The following is a 17,345-nucleotide window of genomic DNA, read 5'->3' as shown; positions in this document are numbered from 1 at the left end:
ATTTACACACAATGTAATGCACAGGTCCTGTGTTCACATAATATAGAAAACTACATTAAAAATTGACAATGTGCATGTCTCAGATTGGTCCTAGCTGGTGTAAACAGGCTCCAGCCACGAGCGTGAGTCGTTTAACAAACATTCTAACAAGTATTTCATCATATAAATGTATTTGAAGTGTAGTCAGCAACACAAAACCAAACAAAAACGTAATTATAATGACCGAAGATTCACCAAGCAGCCCGTCCGTTACCGTCCCCACGCATCGGTGTGTAGTTAAAGAGACTGGGCCTTGCAGCCAGCCCAGTGCACCACTTCATTTGCTGTTGTCGTGAATGTGTGTCGATGGAGTTTGCTTGTGCGGTCGTTTGGTGTGTGTGTGTGTGTGTAACATCCTCGTACAATTAACCTTGTGGTTTTAACCCCTCTCACCACACATTCTGATGAGTGGGTGAGTGCTGGTTGTTTTTTATACAGAGTTATGGTTACGGGCTGCCTGTTCAATAAAAAGCACTATGGTGTCCATCTTGGACGCATACACCACAGTATAATGTGCAGCGATAATTAGGTTAGGGTATTGTCATATGTTTGCCAGGCGGTTAGCAGTTGCTGCTATGCTACTAAAGTTTTCCAATAGGCCTGAGCATCCCAGTTTTCCAGTAACTCTAGACTGTGACCTAAATAGATCACTCACTTTGACTGAGCGCGTACAGAACTAGGGCTTCAATTGGGACACGACCGTCCCTGACTAGAGCTCTGTTTAAGATGTAGCAGTGGCTTGTATTCATTGCCAAACAACATCTAAACAAGCAATTCAATACTGGCATGGTGAATGTATGTATAGTATTTATACTGGTGTATGTGGAAGTGACCTAATAGTTTATTTGGCAACCAATGTACTGTCTTCAAGAATATACACATAGGCAAGAGCAAAACATGCCAAAAAACCACTCCTGTTAATTCTGGGCCTAAATGCTCCCCTGTCTGTAACAATTTAACAGTACAGTCACCTAAAGAGTTTTGAAAGAGGTTTGATTCTGTGAAAGTCCTGCTTACTTTGTATTCGCTCAATCCAGCTACGTACAATAAACCTGAAAGCAAACGCAGGTTTGAGAAGCCACTTTTGTGTACTTTACCCAACCAGATTCTGACAGCGCCATTTCAGACAAAGAATACAACATCTGCGTAATGATGCATTTCAAAAGATTGTTTGGAAAAGAGAGGTGGAACCCTGCTGAAATCTCTTCACGGCATCTTGCCTACAAGAAAAATACCTTGCAACATGCAGTAATAAGGAGAAAATGTATGTTTCCTGGTGTTTGTCCTGGATTTGCTTTTGTCCTGCAGATTGTAACTCGCCAGGGGAAAGTCCAGAAGCCTCATAGCAATGCCCTCCCCCCCCCCACCACCACCACCACCACCACCAGGCCCAAACTCCACACTAGAGCACCTCTGGGACTGAAGTAGAAAGGAAGGCGGCCGCGGGATTAGTCCTGATCTGCTGTGGAGCTGTTCTCTAATCTAGAACAAATCTGCTCCTGACGGGGCACTGTTTGCTCTCGGATTTCACCGACACAATTCTCAAAGAGAGTTCAGAGCACCTAGGATTTGGAGCCACTTGGAATTTATTTGTGTGTGTTTTCAGGACGTTTAAAAACAGGATTATGGAACGAGAAATTTTCTCCATATACAACTGCTTCTTAAAAATGACAAACATCGTCTGAAAGGTTCGTTTAAAAGCACTTTACCTAGCGCTTTTTGGCCTCTTTCTTACAAAGATAGGCATCGATGGAAAGTAGACGTTCCCATGCTTGCTTACACTGAAATTCCTCTCCACATCATATCAGCTCTGAGGCCTGGTCACCTCTGTGTGCCTCTAAAGTGCAGCAGGGAGAAGAGAGGGCTTTCTGAGCATGTCACTTCCTGTCCCAGCTCCATTTCTACAATGGGGTCCCTTGTGTAAATACTGTATCCTTCAGAACGTGTTTAAAAGTGTACGATAATTTCATTAGGAACAGCTTATCGTCACTGGAGCATTTCTATTGGTTCATTCATCATTAAAGTGTTCAAATGATGCCGTAAACTCAACACTGACAAAAATGGAGACACGTTTTTCATTGGACAATGATGATATTATACTACACTGGAAGCGTACAGTAATTAATTTGCATTAGTTACAGTTACCGTTCAATCCAACATTTTAAAAATGAATAAATTAATTTGTACTGAATTATGAAGCCATTATAATTAATAACATATGATACATATATATTCATATCTTAAATGGCTTTTAGATTTTTTTTATTTATAACTCCCTGAAAACTCCCTGCAGTCTTCTCAGTTCCCTCCGGCCTTCTGTCCTCTTTCTGGGCTTCTCTAATTAGTCTCTCCCTCTGTCTCTGTCTCTCTCTCTCTCTTTCTCTCTCATCCTGTGTGGCCCTCCAATCACTTTCTGAGGCTGCTGTTTTGTTGTTTTTATTTTTTTTATTTTACTGAGCCCAACATGGTGTAGGTACAGCCTCAGCTCTGCCTCATTCCCTTAGTCCCCTTCCAGCCCCCTCCAGAGAAACCCACTCTGATTTCCTGCAATTACGCTCGATTAGAGCAGCTGTCAGTCTGCCGCAGATGAGAGACTGACACAAAAAACGACATACATCTCCTGCCGCTTTTTCCCTCCTTTCCAAACACAGGTTCTGCTCCAAGAGGGAAAACACTTAGCTCTGCTTCACACATCCAACATATCAGAGGACAGTCTTATTGCTCAAAAGCTCCTCACTGAGAGCTCAGTACTGATGCTCCAAAAGCTCTTCAGGAGAAATTGCATCGTGCACGTTATTATCTCAGAGAATCCATCGTGAGACTTAGACCGAGATCTCCATGAGAAAACTCAAGAGGACACACCTGGGCTCTTAACGTCAACAGCAGGAAACTTAAAGGATCCATCAGTCGTTCCTCTTCATGTTACGGAACGGCCACTTTTCTACACGATGGTCTGAAACTATCAGAGATTCTGCACTAGACTTAATTTACAACTTTTAATCTAGTTCATTCAAAACTGGGTTTCAATTAATTCAAAAATGTTCAAATAAGAATAACCATTCCACTGCAGTACAAATGACCTATTGCACCTTTAAGTAGACTTTGTTTTTTCATTCCTGTGGCTTCAGTACAATTACAGCATCCTCCAACTCAGAGTCACAGCAGCCTCCAGCGTGTGATGTAGGTGTTAATTTGACACTGGTGATTTTAGGAGGCAGGAGATCAGTGAGGCCGGGGATAAATGTATGACATTATAATGGAAAATATTCAGCCTGCCTCTCTTACACAATCCCAGCTCCCAGTCTCCTGCCGCAGACCCGAGGGGCCGCTTGCTTGTCATTTTAGTTTCAGATTAAACGCAGATGAGTTTAGACGCTGCTCCGGCCTCATGCTGCCAGGTTACCAGTCGCTCTCTGTGAAGCTAACGCTAACACGAATTGTGCTTCACTGCGGTGTGCAGTAAATCATTTCCATTCCCTGCAGTCACTCCTAATGACAGACGACTGGAGTCAACTGAGGCTCGCATTTGTAAACCTGATGATATGATGCTAAACTGCAACCTCCACAAGGCAGAACCTCCAGGTCTACAGGCATTCACCCCGCACTCTTTAATCTCAGAGCTCCTCGGTGGTTCATGGAAAAGTATTTACTACACGTTATTTGTGGTAAACTGCATTGTATATTTTTGTGTGTGACATGGTGCAGTGCTTTACAACGACACGTCCAATTCTAGATGAACTGAGCTAATCCAGTGTGAAAGGAACATGACAACTAGAATCCTAATTAAAAATACAGTTAACTACATTAACACATGCTTAATATCTAGAAATTGTTACTAATAACTGCATGCTTTCATTACACTGTTAATATAAATGAATATAAATTAATTACCCAGTATTTTTACATTTGTATCTCATTAACTGTGAAGTATCTAGAACCTAGGGGGATGTAAGAGAAGGTGTTTCTGTTAGGATCAGATCTGAGGTTGAGGTTGAGGTTGAGGTAAGAGTTAACGATATTTCCTCCTGTCGTGGGTTTACAAAAATAGGAAAAATTCACGGTTTCTACTCGGACATTAAAATGGCTGAGTTATAAGTGTGTATTCAGTCTGCAGCAGTTACACAGTGAACTTCAAAGACGTACTTCAGCTCGCACTGATCTTTTAATGAGGCACAATGCAGAAAGGCTATTGGAAGAGTCTTATATAACGAACATAAAATTAACCCATGCTTATTACCTACTAAGGCTCATTATTCAATAACTTCCAAGACTTCAGTTCAAACTGTTGGGGCCATTCTTAAGTGTGTAATAATCTGTAGATGACAATACAATGGATTTAATAGAATAATATATAGAAATATATACAACATTGGTCCTTTAATGCTTTACATGTTTGTGATCGCTCACCTCATTAATAAACAAATGATCTCTATGCTTTTATTAAAACCGGCTCTTGTCCCCCTCATCGCTCCAGTGACGATGGAGGTATTTCTCAGTGGCCGGCTCTGATTTTTTCGAGTCCACTGCACACACAGAGAGCCCTCTATATGAATGCAACATATAGAACCGAATCATGCTCACAACGGCCATCTCGGACTGTGCTAATTATAAATCTCGGCACGGCCGCGCTGTAACAAGTTTCTCTCTGTGTTTACATGAGAGCCAAGCTCTATAAGTGCGCTTTTTACCAAGAAATGTTTTAAAATCTGATTTGCCACCAATATAATGAGAGAGAAAAAGCTCTTAGAACCATTCCAAACCACCGAATCATTCACTTAAGACAGGTCTGGCAAATCACACCAACAAAACTGTTTCTACTCTGGCGAATGCAGCTTTTCTACGACAAAATTCAAGGCAAAGACAATGTTACGTTTTTATTAAAGGGCCCCAATATTGCCGTACAATCTTTGTTTGTATTTAGGACCAAAAAATAGTTACAATTTATTTTTACATTACCATTTCATCCTCTCTTTATCCCAAGCAGTTTTACTTACTGCAACCTTCAAGACTGATGTATGCAAATGAGAATGATTGCCTGCCCTTCATCGCATCTCCTTCAAAGCAGCAGCCGAGGGTTGAAACGCTGCTTATAACTTCACCTTGAATCAGTTGCTTTTTTTTTTGTTTTTAAACAACATACAACAATTCACTATGAGACGTGTGTGGGGCTTGGTTTCCATCAGTGGAACGTACGGCCCGGGAGTGAATGGTACTTTTCGAAACAATGTCTTTAACAGTGTTTACACACCACATCAAACTCTTATTTCCTAAGTCTGAGGGAAATTCCATTTTCCAAGATTTTTTTTTTAAGTGCCCTGGATTTATACACAGTTTAATCTATCCATCACAAGATGAAGATGAAGATACACTGCAATAAGGTTTTTACTTCCCGTGGACAAACCTCACAAACAAACCTCTTACCACTAGCTTTACTTGGTTACCGCACTCCTGACGCCTTGACAACTTGAAGCTATTACTGCCCTGTTTTTGCCTTGTCTACACGGATAGCTTACACAGTCAATCACAGTTTAGCCTCTGGTAATGTTCCCATGATGCTAAGACACACAAGGCCCCCCATACAATGAATAACAGCTAATATATAGCTGTTATATATAAATATATATATAAAGAGAGAGAGAGAAAACAGAAAAGGAATGACCAGGCCTGCTCAACTGTGTGGGAACCAGCAATTAGCAAATAACAACTTTCATGAGTTCAGTTTGGTAATGACAGCATTAGCATTTCAAACTGGCTGCTTTAATTACTTCAACTCAAAACGTATGTTTTTTTCCTTGAAAACAAAATATGTCTCGAGGACAAATTTGCCTTTTCTCTTTTGTACGACACGCTAAACAAATCTTTGTTAAATATTCAGCATGCTTCTTATATTAACATATGGTCAAATGCTGCTGAAAGTCTATAAACAAATAAATGTGAAAACAGGCTGCGTACACGGTACAGTGCAGAGTCGGAGACAACCGTTCATTCATTACATTTCCAGTCAACATGACCATTAAGCCGACATTATTCATTTTCAGAAAACATTTCTAAGAAGATTAGATGCGAGATTAGTAGGAAATGCCGAAGTAAAAAAAGAGCATTTTCCAAAACGGGAGTTAGTAAATGAATAAAAGATATAAAGCATGTGGGACTTCTAACATCCACACAAAATGTAGAGCGCTAAACGATCCCCATTAAACTTTCATCTGTGTGAGAGAGAGAGAGGAAATCAAAATCCAGAACAACTCAACAACTGTGGGTCTGAAAGAATGTGGAGTGGTGAAGAAGCTGCTACTTAAATAAAAAAAAATTTGCAACCCCCGAAAGCCCACACCTTAAAGGCTAAGCACCACTTAATGGACCTCCATGAATATTTCACATTATTGTAGTTACTGACAGATATAAGTATGAATTACAATGAAAATAGCAGCTTAATTTGCTTTAAAACTGACAATTTTATTAAATTGACGGAAAAACCCGAGCTCTCTACGGAAATTCTTGAACGCGACCGTGACGTCACTGGTGGACAACAGCGGAACAACGCCGCGGTAAAACACCGTTATGACTGACTGTTATGACAGTATCTAGCTAAATAACCAACATTATTCATGACAATAGCCTAGCAATAAGCTAAACTCAAATGTAGAGGCACCGTTATTCTTGTAAATGTGATCGAAGTCGAACTCGAATTCATCCGACACTAGAAACCTCCGTAATGCAGCTACGTAGCCGAGTATAATCTGAGCCACCGAGTTTAGCGAGTCAAGCTAACGTTAACTAACACCAACTAAAACAGGCGAAGTGAGTGTCCTTACCCTGTTTACCTCCATGTTACAGAGGCTCTTGAACACCTTTCGTTGGTGTCCTTACATGTCCATATTGTTGGAAAAGCGCCAGTGAAATGAGCTACAGATAACGGAGTGAGCGGATGGTTCTTTCCAAAGTGCCCGTTTAAAGTGGACAAATTTAGTCCATTTTCTGGATATTTTGGGATCTTTGGGCCATTTGTTCACAGATGTCCCACTGTACATTGAATGATTGCAGCCAAAAACAACACACCTTTTCGTCATTTTTGCATTAAATTAAGTGCAGCTTCTAGAGTTGTTGTCCACCATCTACGTCACAGGCAAGACGCCTATTAGAGTTTCCGAACACCGTTGGGGGCGGGGACCAACGGTCTTTTAAACCTTATTCCTTCAATTAGTAAGAAATAACATGTTTTCTGACTATCAATAAACACAAGTTAGGAACTCAAACTCCACTGTATTTATTTGTGTGACACTTTCATAGAGCTGCTGCTCAGCCTTTAACGTCACTGAATGTGTTTGGAATTGCTTCAGAAAACACAACCAATGTCTCAGTCTGAAATGTGCAGAAGAGGTCAAATGTCCCTGCAGAGTTTTTTAATTGAAAAGCAGGAAGTCGATAAGTCTCTTAAACAGAAAGGAAGCAAAGGGTGGCTACACTTAATGCTGCAAATGTTGATGTTAGATTTAGTTTCGGAGCTGTGTGTAATCGGTGTGTAATTTGCTGTTGTATGTGTTCTGCTTTTTATCCTGATGCTGAAAAAATGAATATCTTATACTTAAGGGCTGTTTTGACTGGCCGTACGATAAATGAAGGATGGTCTCTGACTTTTGCACAGCACTGAGTAGAGCGAGCCTGAAAACACTGTACTTTCTAAAGACTGAAGACAGAAGTTATCAGATGACCCACAGCCCTCTGGAGACACAATGCTATCTCAGACACACTGTTATCTCTGTAAACACTTTACTGATAGCGTTTAATTTGTATTTACACACAGAGGGAAAATTGCTGCTTTCCCTTTTCCCATGTATCCTTCAGGAGAGACGGATATTTGCCGCTTGGGTTTGACACAAAAACATCTTCCGTGAAGAAACAGAGCAGCGTTTAGATCCAATGGGGACTGGCATCCGGAAACAAAAAGCCCTGAGACAAAAAAACCTCCGGCCCTGTGACTCCTGCCATCCGCCCCAACACTTCTGCCTTTCACATCTGCACAGATGTGTCCAGAGAGGCCCCGAGACCCCAGCGTTGAGACCCCCATCATGTGAAGCAGCACTTCAGATTATTGGCCCCTAAAGCAGAAAACAAACGTCCTCCTCGAACGAAACGGCTTGACAGAATACAAAAACACACACACACACACACCACCGTGAATGAACCCAGGCCAATGAAGGCAGGCCAATATCCTCCTGCTTTTCAGAAGCGTCTCTGAGTGCCCTGCAATCACACCCTCACATCCTGAACTCTACCACACACACACACACACACTTCAGTCAACACTCAACATACTACACCAGAGACAGCAAAACACCACAACACTTATCACCTTTACCCCTTTTATCACATTATTACTATCTATTATACGAAGAAATACACGTCTTAACATTAACTTACATAGCAATTAGAAATGTGCTGCTACATGTTTGCGTCTTGATATTAAGGCAGGGTTTTGTATGCCATTTTTGAGGCATTTTCCACTTAACTAAAGCACATAATAAGAAAGCTATATAAGCAACTACTATTAGGACACTCGTTCTCCTTTATGTCAAACTGATACTAGGAACAAATGGGGTGTTTATGTAGATATTGTCAGATGAGTATTTCTACTGAGTCTACGTAGTCTACATTATGTCATACTGATGATAACACTGATAATACTGATGGCCAATGCCATTGAAGTCAGACTATAAGACAGTTGAGTGATCCTTTACCAGCAACGCAATGTCTTTTATGGGACTCTGATATTTATATAATAACTGTGTATTGATGCAGACATGTTTTGCACTACTATGAATATATTAGATAAAAATCAACAGAAATGATTCATTCTTATTAGGACACACCCTGTTTAGAATATTATTATATTATGTTTATCCTTTTACACACTTTCTTTTTCATGTTAAAAATGCAATACGTTACTAAACAAACAAGGTTTATCCACGTTATTAAAGCTATGAGATATTCCTTCTCCGTATCGGCACTGATCATGCTTCCTATAACTTCATTCCTCCACATACGAGGAAGAGCAAGGACCTCCATTCCCCCATCAGCGCTGCTCCCATTTACAGAGCAAGCAAGGACTCAGCTTTAGTCCTCACCACAACAACAGCAACACAAACACCAGGGTTTTTTTTTTTCCAGCAGCACAATGAGCAAGGCCACAATCTGCAGCAGACAGATAAACAGTAAAAATCCAGCTGTTTATGCAGCGACAGCCGCAAGAATTCTGTCTCTGCACAACCTTCAGAGAAACATCTTCTGCATCAGAATGGACCTATAAGCACCTCTCTTTATAGACACAATAACAGACAAGGCTCTGATCATATTAAAGCTAGTCCTTCCATATAAACTAACTTAGTGTTTCTTAAATCAGCATTTTATTTGAGCAGGGGTGATCTACAGGACATTTGCTTTTGCATGTTTTAATGCACAGTTTCTCTTTATGTGCTGAGTCTAACACTGAAAAACACTGTCAAGTCAAATCAGGAAAAGTCAATGCAGCATTATTTTAATAGAATATTTCACTCACTCTGATAATGTGCTTAACGTTAATAAAAGTAACATCTGCAAATGCCATATTTTATTATTTTATTTTATTTAAATATTTTAAATTCAGCTAATAAACAGCATTAAATCATGCAAACATCTGTGTTTGTGTTGCACTGGACTGTACAATGCAGTCCACTTTTACCAAACCTAACGAAAGAGTTAATGCACGGCTGTAGCACAACACCACACACTTCCCCAACAGCATTTTAGTAGATTCAGGAGCGTCCAGGTACTCTCTCTATATATATATAAAGTGTGTATTATACATATCTCCATCCACTGAAGGATTAAACCGAGACTAAACACAAGACTAAAACAAAGCCTGACACGAGCGCAGGGAGAAAGACGTTCTTCCCGAAGTCCCAAAGTCTTCCAGAAGCGCCAGTGTCAAAATAACACGTTTAACACCGTTCCACTGCGTGTTTTAAATGCAGTAAAAAACTTACCCTACCTGAAATAATCCATTTTACAGAAGATCTCCTTGTTCTTGATGTAGCAGCTGCTGTGCTGACGTAACGACGTCCTGCACACAGAGCACTCCAGACAGCGCACGTGCCAGATCAGGTTATTCACCTGAGCGCCAAGAAAACAAATAAACAAAAAACAACACTGTAATAAATAATAACAGCAAGCTTCTAAATATAAAATAAATATAACTCTTTTTTATAATTAAAATATTAATAAAAAAAACTAATAATACATCTATTAATATAATTACTAAAAATAATACGCTTCCGCACCAGTGTCCTCAGGCCATTATTATATTATATTATATTATATTATATTATATTAATAAAATCTTGCTCTCTTCCCCGTTAGAAAATTCTTCCGATTTTTCATATCGTTTTAGCGCTGATTTTTTTTTATTCTTAAGTTTCGTTTTAAAAAATGAATGAAACTTTATTTAAATTTATTCCATATTTTGTGATTTTATTTTATATATTATTTTTGCTGCTGAATGTAGTTAAATGTTATGCTGTGTAATAATATTTAATATAATTTTATTTCCATTTGTTTTGTGTTGGGTAATTTGAAATTATTTTTTTATATATTTAATTTATTTTTTTTTAATTTTTTTATTTTTTTATTTATTTTATTTTACTTTATTTTAAGCAGCATCCAGTTAGTCCAGTAATATCTAAATAAAAAATGTAATATCAATCAAAAATATAAACAATGCGGCTTTTTTTGTTTTTTTGTTTTTAACACACACACATAGAGAGAGAGAGAGAGAGAGAGAGAGAGAGAGAGAACGAAGCAATCTAAGCAGAGTGGAAGCAAAGAACACAATTAAAACTATTTAGAATCTTCACAAAACGTACATTCTCATCTCGCTTAACTTCCGCTGTGAGAATGCAGAATAAAAGTGGAAAAGTAACAGCGGAATAAAAGCAGAATAACAAGTTTGTTGAATACTGCACAAATCACTCTTAAAAGGTAATGTGTATTTTTTTAGATATATTTCATTGGACAACCGTCAACTCTGGCCTTAAGTTATCAAGCTAACTCGTGCATCCGGGGACTTTTCCGTTGCGCAGGGATAAACTCTGTACTGAGGACTGTCCAAGAGGAATCTCAGCTCTTTTCCTATCGGACAGGCTTTATTTTAGATTTAAGTAAATTCAGATAAACTCCCGCTGTGTGGAACAGCCCCAGAAGTCCTCCGTTAGCCTGATAGCTTTAGCCACAATTAGCACTGTCCAATAGGAAACAACACATTTTGTGCTTATGCAGTAAACTCATTTGTTCTTACTTTGATCTGGTTAAACAAGTGATTGATAAGACTGATGTGAATGAACGGGTAATTGATTAAATCGATGAGTTCATATGACGATTGAGTAATAGATGATAAAACGAGTGGTTTATTAGACGTATGAGGATAAACAGTTGCTGGATTAAATTAGGGGTTTAAATGGATGATTGATTAAATTGATCAGATTGATGTTATTGATTATGCTATTAAGATGATAATGTATGGGTGATTGATTAGATTGATGACGTTATTCAGATTATTTATATTGATGACGTTGTATAGGTAATTGTTTAGATTGATGACGTTATTCAGGTTTTTTTTATTTATTTATTTATTTTTTACCTTGAGCAGGTATCTGTCGAGGATGTGGAGTCCGCAGCTCGCGCACACGTTCCTGCACGAGGAGGAGGAGGTGCTGGAGGGAGGAGAGGATGGGGAGGGGGAGGGAGAGGGGGAAGGGGAGTGGGGGGGCTCCCTCTGACTCTCGCTCTCACTACGGGACTGCACACAAAACAGTTTTATACATCAATAAATACATTTACAACTGAAGTTCAACATTTAAACCTACAAAATACACCCCACACACACATTGTCTACACATACACACATGAATGTACACAGTTCTGTGCAAAAGCATGTTTTGTAAAACAAAATGGATCAAATCTGAAAAAACACAGGCTACGTTTTATGTTCATCCCCCCTCCATTTTTTACATTCGGTAAATAAACATGCATTTATTATAAACATAGTTCTAAAGATATTTATTTACTTCTAAACAAAGATAAAATAAACATGTCGTTAAACCAAGGATCCACGGCATCACACAGGCGTTTTAATAATAATTACACAGAGGGAGTACACGGACATTAACACAGATTTAAAAACCGAAATAAATGTTGATATCTGTGATTAAAAAATAATAAAAGTCACCCCCCCCAAAAAAAAAAAACGTCAACAGATAAATGAAAAAATATATAAAATAATTAAGAGTCTCGCGCTCGTTTGGCATTTACAGCTGATGAATTAATTAACGAAGAGAAAAGATCACATCAGCAACAATTACTTTAATAATAAAATGATCATTATTACAGAAACCGAACGAACTTCGTGGAGCGCCCTAAATTAAATGTAAATAATTATTTATTTTTAAATTAAATGGTAAAAGAAATGGCTTTAAATTAAATAACACTTAATGTATTTAATTACATTCAAATGCAACTCTTGCCTGAACTCTTGGATTTTATAATAGGTCTGAAGTAATAGACGCACAGAAACACGAAATCCGTCTGGAAGATGATTAACTTCACGCAAAGTAGCTGAGGAAAAATAGACATGCCTTAAAACAAACAGGAGCAGAAATGACATGAGAATAATCTGCTCATCTGACAGCCTCCCGAGAGAGAGAGAGGGAATAAAGCTGCAGATCTGTGATGTTCTTATCGTGGCCTTCATTAAAACACAACTACACAACAGATGAGGCAGTGACTGTGAGCTCAGTTAATAATTTAGGGCTGTGGTGAGGGTGAGGGCTGGAGTGATGCAACGAGCCCCTTTCTAGCATTTAACAAAACAGCTTTAAGTTATTTTTCTAAGATTAAAAAAAGAGTGCAGACTGCAGGTCGCCTCACTGCAGGACACAGGAAAGATACTCGTGTCTTTTCATGGACACTTTTAGATGCACTTTCAGGGAAACATTTTGACAGGATTTTTAATTTTATTTATTTTTTAATATGGAGGATGTTTAAAACAAAGTTCTTGACCCTCACTCTTTTCAAACAGATTTACTCTCAGGGACCCACCAACGCAAATTCGCAGAAGAACACCCCGTTTCTAGTCAGTTTCTAATCACTGTGTAACGTCTCTTAAATGTTTTACTTAGGGGAGGACATCATTAAATTATACATTAAATTAAATTAAATTAAAACAATTATAAATAATTCTATATTTGATTGTATGCTCCATTTTGAAACCTGGACTTTTATTTTGTTTTTTCTAAAAACAAATAATAATAATAATAATAATAATAATAATAAACGAGATACAGAGATAGATACAGAGAGAGAGAGAGAGAGAGAGAGAGAGAGAGATAATGTAGTGACATATTTAGAGAAGACACAACTAGAGTTTGAAAGACTTGTATTATACATTTACACCTTTATTAAACACAAATTAAAACATGTACCTTCTCTACCTACGTCAGACAGCGTTTAACCGCGGAAATAAATATCTCCTGAAAAAAAACTGAAAAATTTGCACGACGAAATAATAAGGAATATATATATTAACCCATAAATAACGACAATTTTCAATTAGCAAATGTACACACTACACACTATACAGAGTACACTACACACTGTCACCTATATTCATTGTATATTACACAGTATCCACTAGACACTGAACAATATGCATATTATAAAACAATATAAAATACACTCAACAGATCGGAGCAGGTTTAGGGCAAAAGGAAATGACGCGTGAAAAAAATAAACAGAAGATTTACGGAGTGAATCGCAGCATTTTATAGAATTTAGGAGAAATATTTCCGCACACGGGCTGACACTCTGTTAGCGAAAAAAAGCGCAAATCAACCTTCTGTACGGGTTTTTACGAGAATAAAAAATGTTGTTTGTTGTTAAACGGCTTAAATTACACTCGCAGTCCTGGAGTTTGACATTACGACTGTAAAAGTCAAACATAAAACTGCACGAGTTCATAAATCACGTGGGAGTTTCTGTGCACACCGCGAAAACCGCGCAGGAAAAAAAGAAGTGCAGAGAAAGTATGAGAGACTGAAAATGAGTGAAGGGAAAACGCAAAGCCCTGAAGGAAAGAGGAACGGAGAAAGTAAAATGAACATAAAATAGAGCCTTGTTTTTCATCAGACAGCTGCTACAAACATATAGATGAACATGGGCTAAACACAGCGCCAAAAAAACGTAAAGAAGGAGCATTCACTCACGCATGCAAAATGTGGTCCATCAGCTCTTACCATGTCCAGTTTCCTCTGCGTCCCGCGCTCCCAGCTGCAGACCGTGAGCGTGCGTGTGTGTGTGCGTGCGTGTGTGTGTGTGTGTGTGTGTGTGTGCGTGCGTGCGTGTATGTCTGTGTGTGTGTGGGCGCAGATCACCTAGAAAAAAAGCCACAGGATTGGAGCTGGTGAGTCCATGGCGCACGGCTTTATAGCGCCTCAAAACAATAAAGGCTTCTCAAAAACACGCTTGTCACTGCGCGCGGATCATCAAGCCACATCAGTTTCTGCTTCTTCTTCTCCTCTCTCCCTCTTACACACTCTCTTTCTCCCTCTCTCTCTCTCTCTCTCTCTCTCTCTCTCTCTCTCTCTCTCTCTTTCATTCTTTCTTTCATTCCCCTCATCTCATCTCATCTCACCCCCCCCCTCCTCCTCCTTCTCCCCTCCAACACACACTTACACACTTAACCCCCAATGCCTCTTTGGGATAATCGCATTTCCACGCAATCCGAGAGAGAGAGAGAGAGATGAAAAGATGTAGACAAAAAAAGAAATAAAAAATAACAAACTACCTGCAATTACAAATAGCTCCAATAAGAGGAGCCCAGAGTGTCAATTCCAGCTGTCAATCAGACAAAAAGAGCCACGGTCCACCCCCCCCACACACACCCACACCCACACACACACACACTTCAATCTTTCCCATTTTTTTGCTGCAAATTTGATTTCTCTTTTTAATGGCAGCAATTAAAACCTGATTCTGTTCATGAGCCTGAGACTGAGGGGAAAAACCAGCAGAGGTTCTAACCTCACACTAAAACTGGGCTCTGAGGCAATGTGGAGAGAGAGAGGGAGAGAGAGAGAGAGAGAAAGAGAGAGAGAGAAAGAGAAAGTCTAAGATACAAGTTTAAGACTGACTGACTGTAATGAGGTTCAGTGACTGTTTTGGAGCAGTTCTATTAGAAATGAGTGACTAAAGACACAGCAGAGGCCTGACAGATTTCTCTCGCATATTGTGTAGATTTCAATTAGTAAATTAGTATTCAGTGACTATATGTCTGTTAAGTACTTCTCTGGGTTGAATTAAACGCAAATGTTATTGTAGTCACTACGAGCTCTAGGCGTTTGCACTGACTTTTATGAGCGTTAATATAAAGCAGGAAAATAACGGCTAACTATGAGCAGATCAGCATTAGCTCTTAGCTAATATTTGTTCTCTGGACGTTAATTAAATTAAAACGAATATTCTAGACCTTTTAGCAGAGCGGGTTAATGATATGTAGGCTATTAGTTTGTACTGGAGATAACGAAGCTACATTGCTAAAAATAATAATTCTGTATTAGTTTGTATTGGATTGAACTGTGTTGCTGTATAAGAGCAGTAAACTGAAGTAAACTATGCTTTAGCTGCAGTGCTTCAAGTGTAACACGGCTGACTAGCCGTAACGCTAAACGCAGATAAGTTTTAGCGCTAGCAGGTTAGCAGCAGTGCAGGTAATGCTAGTTATCACTGAGATGTACTGAGGCATTAGAAATGGTGCAGTTCAATATTGATAGCTGTATTGGTAGCTGTTTGACTTAATTCAGCGGGAGTACTGTTTAATATCATTTTATTTTATATCCCTTTGGATTGAAAACTGAAGTACATGGCTAGCTGACCTTAACCCTACAATTCAGGGCCCTTATCAGAGAGAGAGAGAGAGAGAGAGTTCAGCGTGATGCTCACTCTACCACTTTATTTGTTTATTAGTTTGATGCTTTTGGAAAACCCAGCTCAGATTATTAGTTCTAGCAGGTTAGCCCAAGTGATGTTAAATGCTAGTTCTTTAAGTCTGGCACGTTTTTCCCTCAAATTCAAACATGCATTAACATCTTCTCTATGGGTTTATACTGAAGTTCTGCATCTGCAAAGTACTGCATTAGCATCATTTCTATTTTGGTTTGTATTGGTGAACATTAGTGTTAATCCACAGTGCTAAAACAGCTGTGCTCTATCAGGATCTTTATTTTAAGAGTTATTTGACAGAGTTAGTTAAAGTAAATAAGTATTAATAGCAAAAAGAAAAGAAATAGTCTTATGTATTGAAGTAACGTGAGTTTAAAAACAGTTCAAAGTTATGTAGCAGTTTATTTTGATTTGCTAAGTGGCTGTGATGTAGCAGTACATTTTTATTATATTAGCTCTGTTTTAACTGGAGTTAATGAAGGTGTGATGTTCTAGTTCTCCATTCCTTTGTATTGTAAAGTGTTAATAAAAGTGAATGGCTGAAGCTGAGGTAAAGGAGTGTTCAGTGCTCGTAAAGCAGCTCTTCAGACCTGTAGCACTACTCTTAGCTGTCGTGTCTGTTGCGGAGGAACCATCCTCTGTTAGGTCTGTATTGCAGGGACTGGCGCTGCTGGGCTGTTGGTCTCGTACCTGTTTAGAGGAGATTTCCTCGGACACAGACTGTTTTCCCTCCAGCAGCGGAGCCAGAAGCTCATTTTTCCAGAACATGAAAAGGTCCAGAAGAAGAGCAGGGCGTCTGTAGGAATTCCTACATCACAGATGATCCCACTCTTCCAGAACTGATCAAACTGATAAATAAAAAAATCAGAATGTCATCAAAAGTCTGCTTGAGTTTCTCCTGCAGTTGGCAGTCCTCTCCTCCCGCTCTGCCGCATGTTTCTCCCTGGAACTTTCCGGGCTCCAGAAGCGGTTCTTAAAGCCCAGGTTTGGAGCGGTGTGTCCGGCTTGAGGAGTAGCTCCGCGAGCTCTGCTGGAGCCGGTGGAGGAAAATAAACCTCTGTGGTGCTCTACCTTGTCCTTCTTTCTTTCCTTCTTTCTTTCTTTTTTCCAGAGGGCTGGAATTGCTGACTGCAGGAAGTGCATGAGATGGAGGGGCTGGTAGGCATTTCTTTCTCTTTTTTTCCTTTTCTTTTTCGCTCTCCTTCTCTTTTCGCGTGTGAGGGTGGGACCGCGTCAGTGCGGGCGGAGAAGCAGCTTTACGCACGGAGTGAAATTCAGTT

At 39.3% G+C, this 17,345-nt stretch overlaps 1 protein-coding gene across 1 annotated transcript in view; it reads right to left on the bottom strand.

Moving 5' to 3' along the window:
• The window catches only part of lhx6a (LIM homeobox 6a), a 30,648-nt gene extending 13,815 nt beyond the window's left edge, over window positions 1-16,833 (bottom strand). Inside the window, exons 1-3 of the mRNA XM_066651365.1 lie at window positions 16,756-16,833; window positions 11,711-11,869; window positions 10,067-10,188 (exon numbers count right to left, since the gene is read on the bottom strand). Coding sequence (XP_066507462.1) covers window positions 10,067-10,188; window positions 11,711-11,869; window positions 16,756-16,833 — 359 coding nt within the window. The remainder of the gene's footprint in view (window positions 1-10,066; window positions 10,189-11,710; window positions 11,870-16,755) is intronic.
• Window positions 16,834-17,345: the final 512 nt, after the last annotated feature.

The sequence above is a fragment of the Hoplias malabaricus genome, chromosome 18 (assembly GCF_029633855.1).
Source record: "Hoplias malabaricus isolate fHopMal1 chromosome 18, fHopMal1.hap1, whole genome shotgun sequence".
In the NCBI taxonomy this organism is placed as follows: domain Eukaryota; kingdom Metazoa; phylum Chordata; class Actinopteri; order Characiformes; family Erythrinidae; genus Hoplias; species Hoplias malabaricus.
Note: the sequence above shows the minus strand (reverse complement) of the source record. Positions and strands in the feature narration are given on the sequence as shown.